Source organism: Phyllobates terribilis, unplaced genomic scaffold (assembly GCF_046119375.1).
Source record: "Phyllobates terribilis strain yellow unplaced genomic scaffold, ASM4611937v1 Scaffold_2__4_contigs__length_985480577, whole genome shotgun sequence".
In the NCBI taxonomy this organism is placed as follows: Eukaryota; Metazoa; Chordata; class Amphibia; order Anura; family Dendrobatidae; genus Phyllobates; species Phyllobates terribilis.
Window position 1 is genome coordinate 12878459 of NW_027362762.1, and position 23356 is coordinate 12901814.

The 23356-nt window shown below is 54.3% G+C and overlaps 1 protein-coding gene across 1 annotated transcript in view; it reads left to right on the plus strand.

The window, feature by feature from the left end:
* LOC141243168 (uncharacterized) overlaps positions 1 to 23356 on the plus strand; it is an 85301-nt gene that overhangs the window by 56222 nt on the left and 5723 nt on the right. The window contains exons 14-23 of the mRNA XM_073668909.1: positions 1401 to 1980; positions 10669 to 10795; positions 13342 to 13940; positions 14415 to 14487; positions 14711 to 15129; positions 15337 to 15370; positions 15449 to 15912; positions 16180 to 16234; positions 17731 to 18170; positions 21647 to 21773. Of these exons, the coding sequence (XP_073525010.1) occupies positions 1401 to 1980; positions 10669 to 10795; positions 13342 to 13940; positions 14415 to 14487; positions 14711 to 15129; positions 15337 to 15370; positions 15449 to 15912; positions 16180 to 16234; positions 17731 to 18170; positions 21647 to 21773 (2918 nt within the window). The remainder of the gene's footprint in view (positions 1 to 1400; positions 1981 to 10668; positions 10796 to 13341; positions 13941 to 14414; positions 14488 to 14710; positions 15130 to 15336; positions 15371 to 15448; positions 15913 to 16179; positions 16235 to 17730; positions 18171 to 21646; positions 21774 to 23356) is intronic.

Below are 23356 nucleotides of genomic sequence, written 5' to 3' on the forward strand. Positions count from 1 at the left end.
GCTCTGGCTGTGACTGGAGTATAATAGTGTAATGAGGGACCCGTGCCTGCAGCTTTGGCTGTGACTGGAGTATAATAGTGTAATGACGGACCTGTGCCTGCAGCTCTGGATGTGACTGGAGTATAATAGTGTAATGACGGACCTGTGCCTGCAGCTCTGGATGTGACTGGAGTATAATAGTGTAATGACTGACTCTTACCTGCAGCTTTGGCTGTGATTGGAGTATAATAGTGTAATGACGGACCTGTGCCTGCAGCTCTGGCTGTGACTGGAGTATAATAGTGTAATGGTGGACCTGTGCCTGCAGCTTTGGCTGTGACTGGAGTATAATAGTGTAATGACGGACCCGTGCCTGCAGCTCTGGCTATTACTGGAGTACAACGGTGTAATGATGGACCCCTGCCTGCAGCTCTGGCTGTGACTGGAGTATAATAGTGTAATGACGGACCCCTGCCTGCAGCCCTGGCTGTGACTGGAGTACAACGGTGTAATGATGGACCTGTACCTGCAGCTCTCGCTGTGACTGGAGTATAACGGTGTAATGATGGACCTGTGCCTGCAGCTCTGGCTGTGACTGGAGTATAACGGTGTAATGATGGACCTGTGCCTGCAGCTCTGGCAGTGACTGGAGTATAACGGTGTAATGATGGACCTGTGCCTGCAGCTCTGGCTGTGACTGGAGTATAACGGTGTAATGATGGACCCGTGCCTGCAGCTCTGGCTGTGACTGGAGTATAGTGTAATGATGGACCCGTGCCTGTAGCTCTGGCTGTGACTGGAGTATAGTGGTATGATGGACCCCTGCCTGCAGCTCTGGCTGTGACTGGAGTATAACAGTGTAATGTTGAACCCCGTCTGCAGCTCTGGCTGTGACTGGAGTATAGTGTAATGACGGACCCGTGCCTGCAGCTCTGGCTGTGACTGGAGTATAGTGTAATGACGGACCCGTGCCTGCAGCTCTGGCTGTGACTGGAGTATAATAGTGTAATGACGGACCCGTGCCTGCAGCTCTGGCTGTGACTGGAGTATAACGGTGTAGTGATGGACCCCTGCCTGCAGCTCTAGCTGTGACTGGAGTATAGTGTAATGACGGACCTGTGCCTGCAGCTCTGGCTGTGACTGGAGTATAGTGTAATGACGGACCTGTGCCTGCAGCTCTAGCTGTGACTGGAGTATAGTGTAATGACGGACAAGTGCCTGCAGCTCTGGCTGTGACTGGAGTATAATAGTGTAATGACGGACCCGTGCCTGCTGCTCTGGCTGTGACTGGAGTATAGTGTAATGACGGACCCGTGCCTGCAGCTCTGGCTGTGACTGGAGTATAGTGTAATGATGGACCCCTGCCTGCAGCTCTGGCTGTGACTGCAGTACACCTCGGCTCACTGATGTCCTTCCTGCAGGGGGTGCCGTGCTGTCATGGAGGATAAGGGGATGGAGCCGGTGAAGGTGGAGGCTTTGGAGGAGGTGGAGGTGAAGTGTGAGCCGCCGGTGGAGGTGGACTGCCTGCTGGACTACAACCTGGGGACGCAGCTGACGGTGGAGCAGGAGATCCAGATCGGGGACGGGCCGCCATCTCTGGACTATGATAGCGGCTTCTTGTCCAGAAAAACTCCCAAACCGCGGCAGAGGCGAGTGTCCGGGCAGCGCAACTACACCTGCGCGCGGTGCGGTAAAGACTTCCTGCGCTGCAGCGACCTGGTGAAACACGAGAAGACGCACACGGAGGAGCGGCTCTACACCTGCAGCATCTGCGGCAAGAGCTTCCGCCGCCACACGTCGCTGCTCATCCACGAGCGGATCCACACCGGGGAGCGGCCGTACCAGTGCACGCAGTGCGGCAAGAGCTTCGTCCAGCGGCAGCACCTCACCACCCACCTGCGCACCCACACCGGCGAGAAGCCATTCCAGTGCATAGAATGCGGAAAAGGCTTCCGGTGGAGATCAGAACTGCTGAAACATCAGAAGATCCACACGGAGAAGGTGAGGACCCACAGACACATCCCAACGGTTCCCGACAGACCGGACCCAACGATCCCCAGACACATCCCAATGGTACCTGTCAGACCGGACCCAACGATCATCAGACACATCCCAACAATACCCGACAGACTGGACCCAACGATCCCCAGACACATCCCAACGGTTCCCGGCAGACCGGACCCAACTATCCCCAGACACATCCCAACGATTCCCGATAGACCGGACCCAACGATCCTCAGACACATCCTAACGGTACACGACAGACTGGTCCCAACGATCCCCAGACACATCCCAACGGTACCTGACAGACCGGACCCAACGATCCTCAGACACATCCCAACGGTTCCCGACATACCGGACCCAACGATCCCCAGACACATCCCAACGGTTCCCGACAGACCGGACCCAACGATCCCCAGACACATCCTAACGGTACACGACAGACCTAACCCAACGATCCCCAGACACATCCCAACGGTTCCCGACAGACCGGACCCAACAATCCCCAGACACATCCCAACGGTACCTATCAGACCGGACCCAACGATCCCCAGACACATCCCAACGATACTCAACAGACCGGACCCAACGATCCACAGATACATCCCAACAATACCCGACAGACCGGACCCAACGATGCCCAACAGGCACATACCAGCGGTCGCATAAAACAGTAAAGCCAGCTCACCTGTGGTGGTTCGTGCACAGAAAATGTTCTGATCAAAATGTGATGAATGCCCAAGAAAAGTAAAGGTTTCCAGGTAAAAACATGCATTTAATAAATTCAGTTAAAACGGAAATCCATGAGAAACCGGGTGGGGGGTAGATGAACAATGCAACGCGTTTCGAATGATCACAGATCAACCAGTAATAAGAGAGTATAGTAATAAATCAAGTTCACAGCAAAAATACACCTAAAATGTAGTTTATTAATATCATTAAAAATTCAAAATCTTCAAAACCCTCAAAAAAACAAACAAGAAAATACCAATAACAAAGGCCAGTAAAAAATCCCAGCCAATTACATACAGCTAAATGGGGAGGGGGCAATGCCGTAAGCTGACCCCTGATCTATTCCTGCCTATCAGCAGAGGTCGGCGTCCTCTTGGACGCAAATGGCGACCCCGCTTCTCGGCGGCTTTCCCTAAAGGACCCTAGAAGGCCCTACACAGAAGAAGGTGATGGGAACCAAGTACAAATGTGAGGGACAAGTGAAGGTCCCAGCACCACCCAGGACATCACAGCCGACCGCACGGTACCTGCAGCGTCCAGGTGTGTCAGGTATAATGCTCCGAGTCCTCGTTATATGACACCTTTTTGTCCTGCCTTCATTAGATGTTCATAAAGAGATCACAGGACAAGAAATATGGCCAGAAGATTGAGGCAGGAATAATTATATCACTACAGCTGTGGTCTTAGGCGGGATCCCACTGTGGACTATTCACACAACCGTCCTTGCTGAGGCCTTTAGACTGAAGTTGATTTCCAATAACGAATATAATTTCATGAATGAAAGGCTCCCCATGCTGGCGACCTCCTATGCGCTACCTAAAGTGCTCGAGGGGTTGCGTCTGCTCGAGGGGTTGCGTCTGCTCGAGGGGTTGCGTCTGCTCGAGGGGTTGCGTCTGCTCGAGGGGTTGCGTCTGCTCGAGGGGTTGCGTCCTCTCGAGGGGTTGCGTCCGCTCGACGGCGTCCCATTGTGCCAGGGATGAATTCCAGCTCTCAAAATTGCAGCATCTATATGGACAAAATTCTTAGGCCCTTATTGGTGGCGCTGCCCTCATACATAAGAGATACCTCCGACTTGCTATTCCAGCTGGAGGGTATAATCTTAGGCGGGATAGCCATCATCCCCCTGCCCTTAAACAGGGCATACCTAAGGGTCAATACCTTCGAGTTAGGAGGAACTGTACCTCACTCCCTTGATTCCATGACCAGGCCCGGGATCTTCGTAAGAGATTCATGGATAAGGGTTACCCGATGGGGACTCTAAACGAATCCTTTAAATTCGCCGCATCATGTGAAAGAGCAAATTTATTGAAACCGAAAGGAGAGAGAGAGGGGACATAAATTTGATCCTATGAATTAGCGGTACTTTTGACGACAGGGCAAGGGAGGTGAGAGAGGTTCTTGAGCACCACTGGACCATCCTGAGGGCGGACCCTGGACTGGCCGATCTGATACCCCCCCCGCCCCCCATCCAGCTATCACCTTCAGAAGGGGGAGATCAGTTAGGGACCAATTGGTTCATAGTTGCTATACCTTCCCCCAAAAAATCACCCACGTGGTTGGAGAACAGGAGCAATGGCACCTTTTAGGTGTAAATATATCAAAATCACCGTCTCACTTATGAGCGGACCTACCAGTGCCGACCACTCGCTGGCTGCCGCACCTCGGGTGTGATTTATCTTTTTTAACGCTCCTGTTCACTAGAATACGTGGGGAAAACGAGACGTGAACTTAGGAGGAGGGTGGGAGACCACATTGGGGACATTGTCAATGCACGGGCCAGCCCTGTCTCCAAACATGTGAGGGAACAGCATGGGGGGAGGTTTAATAGCTTTACACTTAGTGTAGTAGAAATGGTCCTACCATCCTGGAGGGGGGCAACTGGGATCAGAGGATCCTCCAGAAGGCGGCTCAGTGGATTTATAGGATGATCAGCACTAAACCACTAGGTCTGAATGATCAATTACAGTTTGGCCGTTTTATTTGCGTTCCCATCTTCCCTGGGGGACGTTGTCCTGTTGTGTCACTGAATACGATGTCTTTGACCCATTTCTGATAATGTCTGTTTTATTGCCTACTAACCCAGATGGGTATTGGCTGTAAAGTATACACTACCGTTCAAAAGTTTGGGGTCATTTAGAAATTTCATTATTTTTGAAAGAAAAGCACATTTTTTTCAATGAAGCTAACATTAAATGAATCAGAAATCCACTCTATACGTTGTTAATGTGGTAAATGACTATTCTAGCTGCAAACGTCTTGTTTTTATTGCAATATCTATATAGGTGTATAGAGGCCCATTTCCAACAACCACCACTCCAGTGTTTTAATGGTACATTGTGTTTGCTAACTGTGTAAGAAGGATAATGGATGCTTAGAAAACCCTAGTAAACCCTTGCACAAGTATATTACCCCAGCTGAAAACGGTTTGGCTGATTTGCGAAGCTATAACATTGACCTTCCTTTGAGCTAGTTGAGAATCTGGAGCATTACATTTGTTTGTTCTATGAAACTCTCAAAATGGCCAGAAAAAGAGAACTTTCATGTGAAACTCGACAGTCTATTCTTGTTGTTAGAAATGAAGGCGAGAAATTGCCAAGAAACTGAAGATTTCCTCCAACGGTGTGTACTACTCCCTTCAGAGGAGAGCACAAACAGGCTCTAACCAGAGAGGAAAGAGAAGTGGGCGCCGCGCTGCACAACTGAGCAACAAGACAAGGACATTAGAGTCTCTAGTGTGAGAAATTGACGCCTCACAGCTCCTCAACTGGCAGCTTCATTACATAGTACACGCAAAACGCCAGTGTCAACGTCTACAGTGAAGAGGTGACTCCGGGATGCTGGCCTTCAGGGCGAAGTGGCAAAGAAAAAGCCATATCTGAGACTGGCTAATAAAAGGAAAAGATTAATATGGGCAAAAGAACACAAACATTGGACAGAGGAAGATTGGAAAACAGTTTTATGGACAGACGAATCAAAGTTTGAGGTGTTTGGATCACACAGAAGAACATTTGTGAGACGCAGAACAGCTGAAAAGATGCTGGAAGAGTGCCTGACGCCATCTGTCAAGCATGGTGGAGGTAATGTGATGGTCTGGGGTTGCTTTGGTGCTGGTAAAGTGGGAGATTTATACAAGGTAAATGGGATTTTGAATAAGGAAGACTTGCACTCCATTTTGCAGCGCCATGCCATACCCTGTGGACAGCGCTTGATTGGAGCCAATTTCATCCTACAACAGGACAATGACCCAAAGCACACCTCCAAATTATACATGAACTATAGGGAAGAAGCAGGCGGCTGGTATTCTATCTGTAATGGAGCGGCCAGCGCAGTCACCAGATCTCAACCCCATTGAGCTGTTGTGGGAGCAGCTTGACCGTATGGTGCAAAAAGTGCCCATCAAGCCAAACTTGTGGAGGGGCTTCAGGAAGCATGGGGGGGGAAATGTCTCAAGATGACCTCAGCAAATTAAGAGCTAGAAGCCAAAGGTCTGCAATGCTGGAACTGCTGCAAAGGAGCATTCTGTGACCAAAGCAAAGTGTGAAGGAGAAAATTATTCTTTCTAATAAAAATCATTATTTCTATCCTTGTCAATGTCTGGATGATATTTTCTAATCATTTTGTAACTCATTTGATAAATAAAAGTTTCATGGAAAACACAAAATTGTCTGGGGGACCCCAAACTTTTGAACGGTAGTGTATGTCCTTATAAACTGGACAGTTGAGTTGGGGATGAAGATTTCCCCTTCCTTTCCCTTGAAACCTGTACAGGTGCTGCTCTGGTGTACTGATCCCCCCTATACCCTGTACTATGTGTTGTGGAGCGTCTCTCCTGCTGTGCCACCTTCTTCTGGTGACCTGGTCATCCCTGAACGCCTTAGAGGAGGTGCCCACATTTATGCCACCTCTGCCTGAGCGCCATAGGATATAATGGAGAGGTACCTAGATGTGAGCCGCATGATTGACAGTGTGCCCACCCCTTTCTGCTCTGGGAGGATAGCCCAACCTGAGGCCGCGCGGTGAGTGACACGCTACACCGTGTCTAGCCTCCCCCTGATACACATCAGAACTCTGTGGGAGACACGTCCTCTGGGGGGTTCAGCTCAATGGTTGGGGCGTCCTCTCCCTGAATGACGCGCACTTGCGTGCCAGACCTCTCTCGGGTGCCTTCCTTTGGTGGAGTGCGTCAGCGGTGACCACCAATGCTGGTGAAGAGGCGGATTCCGCTGGCGCACACATTGAGGCGTCCATCTGCAGTCAGGGGTAGCGTGCGGTCCAGGTTTCCCTTGCGATACAGGCAGCGAGGACCTGGAGAGCTTCCAGGCTCTGGCATGACGGGCTCCTTTCAAGTGACCTCGCACCCAGGAGACCTTGAGTGGCCCATGAAACACAGGTGAGCAATCACCTATATGATTTATTAGGGAGAGTGGTCAGTCCTTCGCCTGACCTTCTTGTAGGTGGGGGATAGTGCGGCTTGTTGCCATTTAATAATACCTCCAATAGCAGTGGGATATTAGTCCCTGGGGGTGCACGGAGCACTTGATTACCACCACCGCAGCATTGTGGAGGAGCACGAGGCACCTTACTGAGAACGCCAACAATATTCATCCAAGATAAGGTTTCTATCCATTACTTACCCTGTATTATTAGTCTATATGGTGTGTGGCTCCTGATGAGCTGATTTGCAGGAGAGACGCACACCTGCGACACACACCTGCGACGCACACCTGCGACACACACCTGTGATGCACACCTGCGACGCACACCTGCACGTGTATTTGACCTTGGCACTTCTTTTTTGACTAATGATCACATCTGATGCGTGTGATAATGTGTGACATCTTTCTGACATCACGGTCATGACTACAGCTGATCGGTAGAAGCCGTAGTGATATAATTATTCCTGCCTCAATCTTCTGCCCATATTTGCTGTCCTGTGATCTCTTTATGAACATCTAATGAAGGCAGGACAAAAAGGAGTCATGTAACAAGGAGGAACACTCGGAGCATTATACCTGACACACCTGCACGCTGCAGGTACCGTGCAGTCGGCTGTGATGTCCTGGGCGGTGCTGGGACCTTCACTTGTCAAAAACAGACAGCATAGCCAGAACAATAGACAGAATTTTTCGAAAATAGCAAAAGGCAATGGTACTCACCAGCCAAGGTTTCAAGAAAAAATGCACACCAGGACACGGCCGGCCCCCTTTTGTTAGAAGGAGGTAATACAGGTGCAGAATACTAATGAACAATCGCCCTCACTCACTCTCACTGGAGGGGCGACTACCCAGCATTAAAACCTTGGCTGGTGAGTACCGCGACCTTCACTTATCCCTCACATTTGTACTTGGTTCCCATCACCTTCTTCTGTGTAGGGCCTTCTAGGGTCCTTTAGGGAAAGCCGCCGAGGAGCGGGGGCGCCATTTGCGTCCAAGAGGACGCCGACCTCTGCTGATAGGCAGGAATAGATCAGGGGTCAGCTCACGGCATTGCCCCCTCCCCATTTAGCTGTATGTAATTGGCTGGGATTTTTTACTGGCCTTTGTTATTGGTATTTTCTTGTTTGTTTTTTTGAGGGTTTTGAAGATTTAGAATTTTTAATGATATTAATAAACTACATTTTAGGTGCACTTGATGTGTGAACTTGATTTATTACTATACTCTCTTATTACTGGTTGATCTGTGATCATTCGAAACGCATTGCATTGTTCATCTACCCCCCACCCGGTTTCTCATGGATGTCATTTTGAAATGAATTAATTAAATGCATGTGTTTTTACCTGGAGCTGGAAACCTTTACTTTTCTCGGGCATACCAGCGATCCCCAGGCACATCCAAAAGATATCTGACAAACCGGACTTGACTATCCAGTCACATCCTAACGATACCCAACAGACCGGACCTGACGTTCCACAGTCACATCCCAAGAATACCCAACAAACCGGACTCGACGTTCCACAGTCACATCCCAAGAATACCCAACAGACCGGACTCGACGTTCCACAGTCACATCCCAAGAATACCCAACAGACCGGACCCGACGTTCCACAGTCACATCCCAAGAATACCCAACAGACCGGACTCGACGTTCCACAGTCACATCCCAAGAATACCCAACATACCGGACTCGACGTTCCACAGTCACGTCCCAAGAATACCCAACAGACCGGACCCGACGTTCCACAGTCACATCCCAAGAATACCCAACATACCGGACTCGACGTTCCACAGTCACATCCCAAGAATACCCAACAGACCGGACTCGACGTTCCACAGTCACATCCCAAGAATACCCAACAGACCGGACCCGACGTTCCACAGTCACATCCCAAGAATACCCAACAGACCGGACTCGACGTTACACAGTCACATCCCAAGAATACCCAACAAACCGGACTCGACGTTCCACAGTCACATCCCAAGAATACCCAACAGACCGGACTCGACGTTCCACAGTCACATCCCAAGAATACCCAACAGACCGGACTCGACGTTCCACAGTCACATCCCAAGAATACCCAACAGACCGGACTCGACGTTACACAGTCACATCCCAAGAATACCCAACAGACCGGACTCGACGTTCCACAGTCACATCCCAAGAATACCCAACAAACCGGACTCGACGTTCCACAGTCACATCCCAAGAATACCCAACAAACCGGACTCGACGTTCCACAGTCACATCCCAAGAATACCCAACAGACCGGACTCGACGTTCCACAGTCACATCCCAAGAATACCCAACAGACCGGACTCGACGTTCCACAGTCACATCCCAAGAATACCCAACAGACCGGACTCGACGTTCCACAGTCACATCCCAAGAATACCCAACAGACAGGACCCGACGTTGCACAGTCACATCCCAAGAATACCCAACAGACCGGACTCGACGTTACACAGTCACATCCCATGAATACCCAACATACCGGACTCGACATTCCACAGTCACATCCCAAGAATACCCAACAGACCGGACCCGACGTTCCACAGTCACATCCCAAGAATACCCAACAGACCGGACCCGACGTTCCACAGTCACATCCCAAGAATACCCAACAGACCGGACTCGACGTTCCACAGTCACATCCCAAGAATACCCAACAGACCGGACCCGACGTTCCACAGTCACATCCCAAGAATACCCAACAGACCGGACCCGACGTTCCACAGTCACATCCCAAGAATACCCAACAGACCGGACTCGACGTTCCACAGTCACATCCCAAGAATACCCAACAGACCGGCCCCGACGTTCCACAGTCACATCCCAAGAATACCCAACAGACCGGACTCGACGTTACACAGTCACATCCCAAGAATACCCAACATACCGGACTCGACATTCCACAGTCACATCCCAAGAATACCCAACAGACCGGACCCGACGTTCCACAGTCACATCCCAAGAATACCCAACAGACCGGACTCGACGTTCCACAGTCACATCCCAAGAATACCCAACAGACCGGACCCGACGTTCCACAGTCTCGTCCCAAGAATACCCAACAGACCGGACCCGACGTTCCACAATCACATCTCAACGATACCCGACAGACCGGACCCGACGTTCCACAATCACATCTCAACGATACCCGACAGACCGGACCCAAAGATCCACAGGCACATCCCAACGATACCCGACACTTCGCAATGATACCCGACAGACCAGACCGAACGATCCACAGACATATCCCAACAATATCCGACAGACCGAACCCGACGATGCGCAAGGCACGTCCCGACGATGCGCAAGGCACGTCCCGACGATGCGCAAGGCACGTCCCGACGATGCGCAAGGCACGTCCCGACGATGCGCAAGGCACGTCCCGACAAGACCTGACAATCCGCAGCCCCATGTAAATGCTGTTTGGCCGACCTGTGCAGTCAGACACGTCAGACAGATGAATCGATCCCAGATGCTCCCGAGCTGAATGTTCTGGTTTCCACCTCCAGTCCGGCGTGGGATTCGACGATCTTGCCGCCTCATTTTCCAAAGAAGAATGGATGGAGCTGGAGGAATGGCAGAAGGAGCTGTACCGGAACGTGATGAAGGAGACATCAGAGACCTTGATATCCCTCGGTGAGCCCCGGCCAGGGCGGAGTGGTGGTAGGGGATGTCCACTGTCTGACACGTGGTTACATCTTACACAGTGGCACTGCAGGTTGTCGCTTCTCAGCCCCCTCCCGCTTCGTGACTTACAGCTTTCTGTCCGTCGTGGTGCGGGTTTCCAGAGCTTAATCAGGAGGCGGCACAGCCTCGAACAGCAGCGACCGGTTAAAGGGCTTCTCTACTCCTGGGCAGCTCCTGCTTCATCACTTCGAAGCCCATTTACAATAGTCCATCTCCACCTGCTGCTGCAGCGCTGTTCTAGTGATGTCAATGCCAGTATTCTCAGCCGGGCATGAGACATTGAGTTTCGCGGACCCCGGCCACCACAGTGTCGCGTGCCTCTCTGCGAATCGCAGACCCCGGCCACCACAGTGTCGCGTGCCTCTCTGCGAATCGCAGACCCCGGCCACCACAGTGTCGCGTGCCTCTCTGCGAATCGCAGACCCCGGCCACCACAGTGTCGCGTGCCTCTCTGCGAATCGCGGACCCCGGCCACCACAGTGTCGCGCGCCTCTCTGCGAATCGCGGACCCCGGCCACCACAGTGTCGCGCGCCTCTCTGCGAATCGCGGACCCCGGCCACCACAGTGTCGCGCGCCTCTCTGCGAATCGCGGACCCCGGCCACCACAGTGTCGCGCGCTTCTCTGCGAATCGCGGACCCCGGCCACCACAGTGTCGCGCGCCTCTCTGCGAATCGCGGACCCCGGCCACCACAGTGTCGCGCGCCTCTCTGCGAATCGCGGACCCCGGCCACCACAGTGTCACGCGCCTCTCTGCGAATCGCGGACCCCGGCCACCACAGTGTCGCGCGCCTCTCTGCGAATCGCGGACCCCGGCCACCACAGTGTCGCGCGCCTCTCTGCGAATCGCGGACCCCGGCCACCACAGTGTCGCGCGCCTCTCTGCGAATCGCGGACCCCGGCCACCACAGTGTCGCGCGCCTCTCTGCGAATCGCGGACCCCGGCCACCACAGTGTCGCGCGCCTCTCTGCGAATCGCGGACCCCGGCCACCACAGTGTCGCGCGCCTCTCTGCGAATCGCGGACCCCGGCCACCACAGTGTCGCGCGCCTCTCTGCGAATCGCGGACCCCGGCCACCACAGTGTCGCGCGCCTCTCTGCGAATCGCGGACCCCGGCCACCACAGTGTCGCGCGCCTCTCTGCGAATCGCGGACCCCGGCCACCACAGTGTCGCGCGCCTCTCTGCGAATCGCGGACCCCGGCCACCACAGTGTCGCGCGCCCCTCTGCGAATCGCGGACCCCGGCCACCACAGTGTCGCACGCCTCTCTGCGAATCGCGGACCCCGGCCACCACAGTGTCGCGCGCCTCTCTGCGAATCGCGGACCCCGGCCACCACAGTGTCGCGCACCTCTCTGCGAATCGCGGACCCCGGCCACCACCGTGTCGCGCGCCTCTCTGCGAATCGCGGACCCCGGCCACCACCGTGTCGCGCGCCTCTCTGCGAATCGCGGACCCCGGCCACCACCGTGTCGCGCGCCTCTCTGCGAATCGCGGACCCCGGCCACCACCGTGTCGCGCGCCTCTCTGCGAATCGCGGACCCCGGCCACCACAGTGTCGCGCGCCTCTCTGCGGACCCCGGCCACCACAGTGTCGCGCGCCTCTCTGCGGACCCCGGCCACCACAGTGTCGCGTGCCTCTCTGCGAATCGCGGACCCCGGCCACCACAGTGTCGCGCGCCTCTCTGCGAATCGCGGACCCCGGCCACCACAGTGTCGCGCGCCTCTCTGCGAATCGCGGACCCCGGCCACCACAGTGTCGCGCGCCTCTCTGCGAATCGCGGACCCCGGCCACCACAGTGTCGCGCGCCTCTCTGCGAATCGCGGACCCCGGCCACCACAGTGTCGCGCGCCTCTCTGCGAATCGCGGACCCCGGCCACCACAGTGTCGCGCGCCTCTCTGCGAATCGCGGACCCCGGCCACCACAGTGTCGCGCGCCTCTCTGCGAATCGCGGACCCCGGCCACCACAGTGTCGCGCGCCTCTCTGCGAATCGCGGACCCCGGCCACCACAGTTGTCGCGCGCCTCTCTGCGAATCGCGGACCCCGGCCACCACAGTTGTCGCGCGCCTCTCTGCGGACCCGGCCACCACAGTGTCGTGCGCCTCTCTGCGAATCGCGGACCCCGGCCACCACAGTTGTCGCGCGCCTCTCTGCGGACCCCGGCCACCACAGTGTCGCGCGCCTCTCTGCGAATCGCGGACCCCGGCCACCACAGTGTCGCGCGCCTCTCTGCGAATCGCGGACCCCGGCCACCACAGTGTCGCGCGCCTCTCTGCGAATCGCGGACCCCGGCCACCACAGTGTCGCGCGCCTCTCTGCGAATCGCGGACCCCGGCCACCACAGTGTCGCGCGCCTCTCTGCGAATCGCGGACCCCGGCCACCACAGTGTCGCGCGCCTCTCTGCGAATCACATCGTCGTCATCACCGGAATGACTGAGCGTAATAACCCGGCACTGAGCTGTGCCTCTCACCACCGTGTTCTGTTCTCACAGGGGAAGGTTTGGTGGAGAAGGCGATCGGTGAGAAGTCCCCGGAGGAGCTGGAGCCGGCACCCAGCCTGGCAGCGGACTGTGACAGTAACTTACCCCTGTGCCCTGAGGATGCGGTGGCGTGCAGCAACCCCCTGGCCAGAGGAGAAGGACCGCTGGGCCAGACCCTGGACATCGCCGAGGGGAAGGCATTCACAGACGGCGTGGACAAGATCCGCATGAAGTTTCTGAACCGCACAAACGGCAGCAGCTCGGAGCGGGCACACGCCTGCGCCGAGTGTGGGACCGTCTTCTACAACAAGCGGACGCTGAAGGCTCATCTGCGGAGTCACCTCGGGGAGCGCTCCTACATCTGCAATGTCTGCGGGAAGTGCTTCCGCCGCCACACGTCGCTGCTCATCCACGAGCGGATCCACACCGGGGAGCGGCCGTACCAGTGCACGCAGTGCGGCAAGAGCTTCGTCCAACGGCAGCACCTCAACACCCACCTGAAGACCCACACCGGCGAGAAGCCCTTCCAGTGCGGCCAGTGCCCAAAAGGCTTCCGATGGAGGTCCGAGCTGGCGAAACACCAGAAGATCCACAAGGAGGGTGAGGAAAAGGTGGGTGTCAGCGGCTATGGAGCGGGGGCCTCTGTGTGTGTGTGGGGCACCGTGTATGGATAGCTCCATGTTTTTGGGGCTCTGTGTATGAGGGGCATGGTGCGTGGGGTCCGGCATGTGAGCGGCTCAGTTCGATGAGGTCAGTCTCGTGATTCTCTTGTGTCGCTCCCTGGGATACTGACAAGCCCCAGATTGACTAGAACCTGCAATCGTGAAGCCGCGGCCCCCCGACACAAGAACTTGCATCTGTGGGGGAGTTTGAGGCGTCTGTCTATGGGTGTTGGGGCTTCAGTGTTTTGTAGGGTGTGTTTCTGTGAGGTTTTGGGGGGGTGTCTGTCGTTGGGGCTTCTGTGTGTGTGTGGGCCGGTGTTGTTGGCTCCTGCCGGTAACTCCCAGATTCTTCGGTCCCGCCAGGCTTTGTGTAACCTCCGCTCGCTCGGGATGTCGGGATAAGCCGCCTGTGTTGTGTTTCAGGTTGCTGACACGTCCATTAAAGAGGAACAAGGAGACTCTGATACCTGTCAGGACAGAGAAGCAACCAGTGCAGGTGAGCAGCGGCGCCGGGACATACCACTGCGTATGATGTGAATGGAGCGCGCCGCCTGGCCCCGTGCAGCACGTACAGGGTCTGCAGGGGCACAGAGCAGGGGCGGAGGGAGGACGGCTGCCAGTGCTTGGACCACTGGAAAGTGTCCAGCCCCAGAGAGATCGCCGCCGGTCTACCGAGGGGTCGGTGCCGCTCTCCTCACCTTATGTTTCCCCTTTCTCAGACTCTGATCCTCCGGCCACAACCCCCTCAGCCAAGAAGAAGAGTGTGGGCCGCCGGCGTCCTCGTAACCCCAAGGTGGAGAAGATACACGCCTGCGCGGAGTGCGGGAAAGTCTTCTACAACAAGCGGACGCTGAAGGCGCACCTGCGGGGTCACCTCGGGGAGCGCTCCTACATCTGCAACGTGTGCGGCAAGTGCTTCCGGCGTCACACGGCGCTGCTGATCCACGAGCGCATCCACACCGGGGAGCGGCCGTACAAGTGTCTGCAGTGCGGCAAGAGCTTCGTCCAGCAGCAGCACCTCACCACCCACAAGAGGACGCACACCGGCGAGAAGCCCTTCCCTTGCCACATCTGTGGGAACAGCTACCGCTGGAGGTCCGAGCTGCTGAAGCACCAGAGGGTCCACGAGGAGAAGCAGGTACCCGGACCCCTGTCACCCCCACCATCAACAGCAGCTCCTGTCTTGTGTGCATGAAACCTTATCATAGTGCCACCACTTTACCTGTGTTGCCCAGTGCCCCGCGGATATATAGACGTGGTGCCATAGCTCGTGCCACACACGGCACCCTCTGATATCTGCTCGCGCTCCTCTCTGTGTGAATAGCTTCTTGTCTTTGTTTTCCAGACTGCGGCAGGCGGCTCCGAGAGCGGCCAGCGAGGTAAGCGCTTCGTGCCTGGTGTGTCGGGGGGTTCATGGTTGTTTGCCGGCTCCTGATTGGTTTCTCTTTACTTTCCAGAATCCTCTGGGAGGAAGCGGCGACGAAAGCGCGAGGCATCAGGAGGGGCGATGTGCTCCCTGGAGAGGGGCAAAGCTCTGGGGAAGCGGGCACGGCTGCTTCTGCGGCAGCGGGCACAGAAAGCAGATCGGGCGCTCTCCTGCCCGGACTGCAGCAAAACCTTCCTGAACAAGCGGACGCTGCGCACTCACCAGCGGGTGCACACCGACGAGCGCTCCTACATCTGCAACGTGTGCGGCAAGAGCTTCCGCCGTCACACCTCTCTCCTCATCCACGAGCGCATCCACACCGGGGAGCGGCCGTACCAGTGCGCCCAGTGCGGCAAGAGCTTCGTGCAGCGGCAGCACCTCACCACCCACCTGAAGACGCACACCGGCGAGAAACCCTTCCAGTGCGGCCAGTGCCCCAAAGGCTTCCGATGGAGGTCCGAGCTGGCGAAACACCAGAAGGTCCACGAGGAGGAGGTAACACGGCAGCTTACACAGCTGAGGGTTTGATGCAGTGTATCAGTGTGGACTCCAGACTGATCGCTCATACCTACATTGTAACAAACCCTCAACTGTGTTAGGAGGACAAAGCCAGATTCAGCCCCTGAGTGTAAGCAATAACACATCCCATGTACTGACCCTGGGAATTGCCACAGTCCATTAGAAAACTCAGGTCTGATTTACATGGGACTGCCTAGGAATCGGGGTCTGTGTGTTCAGTGACCCCAGTTTTCTTTTCTGTAGGGTCTTCTGTCCGTGGCCGATTCCACCTGCAAGACGAAGAAGGAAAACTTTCTAGGTGAGATGGTGACACCAGCGGGTAATTGCGGCCCACTAAAGGAGGAGGGAATATCTCGCCGACACCTGGGAAGGGAGGGATCCCACCGACTTCCAAGGAAGAGACTGCTCACCCTGGAGGGGTCCCGCTAACACCTGCAGAGTAGGGAGGCGGTAGGAGGGGTGAAATGCTGCTGAAACCCGGTGTTAGGGATTTATGCACACGCATGATCCCGATTACTCACTAAGAAGTTATCGGCAAGCAAGCAGTGAGCGTATGGCGTACACGCCTCCGAATTCCAACGCATGGAATATGTGTATACACTCCCGTACGATCACTGCCAGCTTCACGATAACCCAATAAGATTATTCGCTGCCACCACCAATCAGTTTAGTTTTTTAAAAGATATAAAATCCACTACAGGTCTGATTGGCTGCCTGCTTTCTGGTAGCGTATATGGCTTTGGGTGAGGAACGATTACAGAACAGAAGAAACAGAACTATTAAATTTTATATTTATGCCAAAAGGGAGGCAGAGTTTAGGGGACAATACGTATACAGTCACACATAATAAAAGGGATTAATAGAAGAAACTTACTAGACCGATCGCAGAGATGATTGAGTTTAGCTGGAGGGGAGGCGCTCCAATGGACTGTTATGGAACGGGACCCCTGCTTACACAAATATGTATCCCCCAGCATGATTATAGACCTATATTCAGCTTGATCTTTTATGCCAAAGAGGGGCCCTGTCCACACACTCCCCTGTGATGACCTCATGGGGGCTCGTCTCTGCCCTTCATGGTTTTATTAAATTTCCAATTTCTTCGATCGCAGAAGTTAGCAAGTGATGTCATCTTTTTTTATTGCGATGTTACCTTTACTTCGAGACCACACATGACATGACTGCTGTCCGTTATTTTTGTGTTCTTGCGTTACAGCTCACCAGGAGGGCTCACAGATACGGAAAAATATGCCTACTGTTCCTTAGCTAACCCTGCCGCTAAACATAGGTGTCCCATCACAATCAGAATTATAGAACTTCCTGTATTGCATATTTCCAGTCGGTGCCTATGAGTCTGCTTGATGTCTGGTGATTAAAGGAGTGTGCAAATGAGAATGACACTGCTATTGTACGTAGTGTGATTGCTTCCCTTTGAAGTCTTAACGTGATGTTTCCCGTCCCTTTCAGTCTCTGTTCAAAGGTGTCTATTCGTCACCCATGTCTCTCCATTTGGTATGGTAACTAGCCTGGATAATTGAGTTTGCCACTTCTTGTGTGTACTGCCATTTGCATAGAGACAGCTCCTTAGATTGCTAGCTCTTGTCCGATGCAAATGGTATAGGGGAGGGGGTAGAGTGAGAGGGATTTCAGAGGGAGAGAGAGAGATTTGTAATATTTTCTATGACACCCGGGGAGGAGGGGGAGTTATCCCGCTGACGCTGGGAGGGTCCCCTCCTCTCTCCATGTTAATGCCTTGTGCCCCCCGCTGATCTTCTTCTCTGTCTCCCCCCTTAGATGATGACTGGAGGGCCATCACTGGTGCTCAGACCCCAAAGAGCCGAAAACCCAATGGGGAAGCTTGTGAGAAGGTGGTGAGCCCGTGCCGCACCGCGCAGGAAGTGCTGCACCCCTGCACCCAGTGTGACAAGACGTTCCTGAGAAGCAGCGACCTGGCACGACACCAGAGGACCCACCTGGGAGAGCGGCCATACGTCTGCAACCAGTGCGGCAAATGCTTCAGACGCAACACGTCGCTGCTCATCCACGAGCGCATCCACACCGGGGAGCGGCCGTACCAGTGCGCCCAGTGCGGCAAGAGCTTCGTCCAGCGGCAGCACCTCACCACCCACCTGAAGACGCACACCGGCGAGAAGCCCTTCCCCTGTACCCTGTGCGGAAAGAGCTACCGCTGGAGGTCCGAGCTGCTGAAACACCAGAGGGTCCACAGTAACGAGGTGAGACCCCCATATGTACCTGATGATCGCCCGTCTCCTCCATCATCAGTATGTGGTGACCGCCCATCTCCTCCATCATCAGTATGTGGTGACCGCCCGTCTCCTCCATCATCAATATCTGATGACCGCCTGTCTCCTCCATTATCAGTAACTGATGATCGCCTGTCGCCTCCATCATCAGTATCTGGTGACCGCCCGTCTCCCCCGTTATCAGTATCTGATGACTGCCTGTCTCCTCCATCATCAGTATCTGGTGACCGCCCGTCTCCTCCATCATCGGTATCTGGTGACCGCCCGTCTCCTCCATCATCAGTATCTGATGACCGCCCGTCACCTCCGTCATCATCTGGTGACCGCCCGTCGCCTCCGTCATCCGTGTCTGGTGACCGCCCGTCTCCTCCGTCATCCGTGTCTGGTGACCGCCCGCCCCCTCCGTCATCCGTGTCTGGTGACCGCCCGTCGCCTCCGTCATCCGTGTCTGGTGACCGCCCGTCGCCTCCGTCATCCGTGTCTGGTGACCGCCCGTCGCCTCCGTCATCCGTGTCTGGTGACCGCCCGTCGCCTCCGTCATCAGTGTCTGGTGACCGCCCGTCGCCTCCGTCATCTGTGTCTGGTGACCGCCCGTCGCCTCCGTCATCCGTGTCTGGTGACCGCCCGTCGCCTCCGTCATCCGTGTCTGGTGACCGCCCGTCGCCTCCGTCATCCGTGTCTGGTGACCGCCCGTCGCCTCCGTCATCCGTGTCTGGTGACCGCCCGTCGCCTCCGTCATCCGTGTCTGGTGACCGCCCGTCGCCTCCGTCATCCGTGTCTGGTGACCGCCCGTCGCCTCCGTCATCCGTGTCTGGTGACCGCCCGTCGCCTCCGTCATCCGTGTCTGGTGACTGCCCGTCGCCTCCTTCACTTCTCGTCATTTGTATGGTTCTAGTCAGGTGTAGGAATGAGCACTTATGCCAGGAGGGTGGAGGGTGAAGGTCTGAGAATATCCCACAGCCCGGCCCTTGTGAGGTCATCACGGGGGGTGTGTGGGGGTAACTCGGGTGCTCATAAAAGGTCAAGGTAAATTAGGATCTGTGTCCCTGTAGAGAGATGCTCATCGGTGTATGCACGATCCTGTTCACTGGACGTTTCCAATCAAAGTTCTCTCATTCACTAAACCCGATCATCTCTGTGAGCAGCGCAGTAAGTGTCTTTCGTTGATCCTTTTTATTTTATGTAACTGTATATTCTGTATTATTTTGTCCCCTTTGTAAAATCTTTTGTATATTTTTTATAAACACCGTCTATCGTTCTAGATTAAATATAAAATTTAATAGTTCTGTTCCTTTTGTTCTGTAAACCGCACCCCAAAGCCATACGCTACCTGAAACCAGGTAGTCCAATTGGCCTTTATAAACCAGGTCCAATCGGCCTGTATAAACGATTGGTGGTGGCAGTCTTGGGCTATTGTGGCAGTTAGCAGTGACCGTACCAGGGGTATATGCACACAAGTATTCCATGCATTGGAATCCGGAGGTGTATATACCATATGCTCACTGTTAGTTTCCCAATAACTGGCATATTAGGGGAAACAGCCTGCGGCCTCCTCCATCAATCGTCAGTTAATCATGTAATTGTCCGGATGATAGGGGGCAGCAGAGAGCTGTAGTGACAGAAAGATAACAGCAGTTGGATCTGCGTGACCTCCCAGACTGTGATTTCCTTGACACTCTGCTACAAGGGTGAGGTTGTGGAAGACAGATTCATGTTACAGGTCATACACAATGGCAAGACTAAGCGGAACGAGAAGAAACAAGGTAGTTATACAGCATCAGCGAGGCGTCTTCCAGGGAAAGTTTCCACAGCAGACTGAGGTTTCACGATGTCCTGTTCAAGGTCATATAAAGAAGAGCCAGTAAATGGACAGCGTGGAGGGCTGTCGACGCAGTGGTCGGCCAAGGAGTGCGGCAGATGAGGCCGATCTACCGACGATGTCCAGCAGTGCCATCAGCTCGGAACCGCCACCGACCCGCTCCACTCATCTGCTGATCCGAGAAGTTTGGCCAGAAGTCGCCTTCATGGAAGAACTGCAGCCAAACCCCAAAGCTTCTAAAAGGAAATCTGTGCAAGTGACTGAACTATGAACAACACATAGGAACCGGGGGCAGATAACGTCAGCCGGCCCCCCACCGAGGGGAAAATGGGGGATAGTCAGCTGCATTTCAGTTATGGATTTGGTCAGGATTTATGGTGTCCTCAATGCTGAGAAATCCCATAGAATAGATACTGACCCATCATGACGTACCACCTGCCTTGCTCCAGATATACTCGACAGCCGGACAACGACCCCCAACATCCTGCACAAGAACAAGGAGTCCTGAGGGTGATGATCCGGAGCCCTGATCTCCAATCATCCCGCCTGTCTGGGATCACATGAAGAGACAGAAGGATCCGCACCAGCCTCATACACAGAAGATCTGGGGTCAGCTCTCCAAGATGTTTGGCACAAACTCCTGCTGAGATCCTCCATAACCAGTGTACAAGTGACCAGATACTGATGATGGAGGCGACGGGCGGTCACCAGATACTGATGATGGAGGCGACGGGCGGTCACCAGTTACTGATGATGGGGGCGACGGGCGGTCACCAGATACTGATGATGGGGGCGGCGGGCGGTCACCAGTTACTGATGATGGGGGCGACGGGCGGTCACCAGATACTGATGATGGGGGCGGCGGGCGGTCACCAGATACTGATGATGGAGGTGACGGGCGGTCACCAGATACTGATGATGGAGGCGACGGGCGGTCACCAGTTACTGATGATGGGGGCGACGGGCGGTCACCAGATACTGATGATGGGGGCGGCGGGCGGTCACCAGTTACTGATGATGGGGGCGACGGGCGGTCACCAGATACTGATGATGGGGGCGGCGGGCCGTCACCAGATACTGATGATGGGGGCGGCGGGCCGTCACCAGATACTGATGATGGAGGTGACGGGCGGTCACCAGATACTGATGATGGAGGTGACGGGCGGTCACCAGATACTGATGATGGAGGCGACGGGCGGTCACCAGATACTCATGATGGGGGCGGCGGGCGGTCACCAGTTACTGATGATGGAGGTGACGGGCGGTCACCAGATACTGATGATGGAGGCGGCGGGCGGTCACCAGATACTGATGATGGAGGTGACGGGCGGTCACCAGATACTGATGATGGAGGTGACGGGCGGTCACCAGATACTGATAATGGAGGTGACGTGTGGTCACCAGATACTGATGATGGGGGTCAGGTCTTGGCTCTGATTACATTTCTTTCTTGTTTCTCGTTACATCTTGTGACTTGTTAGTAGGTGATATCTTTAACCCTTCTTTGTCTGAAGTTTGTAACTGCAGCACTGTCTCTGCACCTGTAACTCGTTTGCACAGTAGTGAGTGTAGCCCCTCCCCCTGCTCCTCTGTGATGTCACTGTGGGCGGTGCTTCTCCTCCTCTAGGCTGCGGTCACCTTTGATGATGACGTCGCTGTCTGCTTCTCGGATGACTGGAAGGATTTGGAGGAATGGCAGAAGGAGCTGTACCGGAACATGATGAAGGAGAGCGCCGACTCGCTGGTATCACTGGGTGGGTGATGGGGGCCGCTCTGACGGCTGACACATGGGGGCCTGCACACTTCTTACATCTCGCTGCTTCAGACGTCGCAGGTTGTAATCAGGGAAGGTCTCTGTTACTCTATGACTTGTACTGTAGTCACCCCCAAAGCTGCAATCAGTGACCTCATGTCTACTTCTCCACTCACATCCACAGCTGCAGATCTTTTTGTCGCTGCCATCATCCCTGTACTGGCAGGGTCCTGATGTAACAGCAGAATAGTGACTGCAGCTCTGGAGGTGACTGGAGGATAAGACATGATGTAAAAGCAGAATAGTGACTGCAGCTCTGGAGGTGACTGGAGGATAAGACACGATGTAACAGCAGAATAGTGACTGCAGCTCTGGAGGTGACTGGAGGATAAGACATAATGTAACAGCAGAATAGTGACTGCAGCTCTGGAGGTGACTGGAGGATAAGACAGGATGTAACAGCAGAATAGTGACTGCAGCTCTGGAGGTGACTGGAGGATAAGACACAATGTAACAGCAGAATAGTGACTGCTGCTCTGGAGGTGACTGGAGGATAAGACCTGATGTAACAGCAGAATAGTGACCGCAGCTCTGGAGGATAAGACATGATGTAACAGCAGAATAGTGACTACAGCTCTGGAGGTGACTGGAGGATAAGACATGATGTAACAGCAGAATAGTGACTACAGCTCTGGAGGTGACTGGAGGATAAGACCTGATGTAACAACTGAATAGTGAGTGCAGCTCTGGAGGTGACTGGAGGATAAGACCTGATGTAACAGCAGAATAGTGAGTGCAGCTCTGGAGGTGACTGGAGGATAAGACACAATGTAACAGCAGAATAGTGACTGCAGCTCTGGAGGTGACTGGAGGATAAGACATGATGTAACAGCAGAATAGTGAGTGCAGCTCTGGAGGTGACTGGAGGATAAGACATGATGTAAGAGCGAATAGTGACTGCAGCTCTGGAGGTGACTGGAGAATAAGACAAGATGTAACAGCAGAATAGTGACTACAGCTCTGGAGGTGACTGGAGGATAAGACCTGATGTAACAGCAGAATAGTGACTGCAGCTCTGGAGGTGACTGGAGGATAAGACACAATGTAACAGCAGAATAGTGACTGCAGCTCTAGAGGTGACTGGAGGATAAGACCTGATGTAACAGCAGAATAGTGACTGCAGCTCTGGAGGTGACTGGAGGATAAGACATGATGTAAAAGCAGAATAGTGAGTGCAGCTCTGGAGGTGACTGGAGGATAAGACATGATGTAACAGCGAATAGTGACTGCAGCTCTGGAGGTGACTGGAGAATAAGACAAGATGTAACAGCAGAATAGTGAGTGCAGCTCTGGAGGTGACTGGAGGATAAGACCTGATGTAACAGCAGAATAGTGACTGCAGCTCTGGAGGTGACTGGAGGATAAGACACAATGTAACAGCAGAATAGTGACTGCAGCTCTAGAGGTGACTGGAGGATAAGACCTGATGTAACAGCAGAATAGTGACTGCAGCTCTGGAGGTGACTGGAGGATAAGACATGATGTAAAAGCAGAATAGTGAGTGCAGCTCTGGAGGTGACTGGA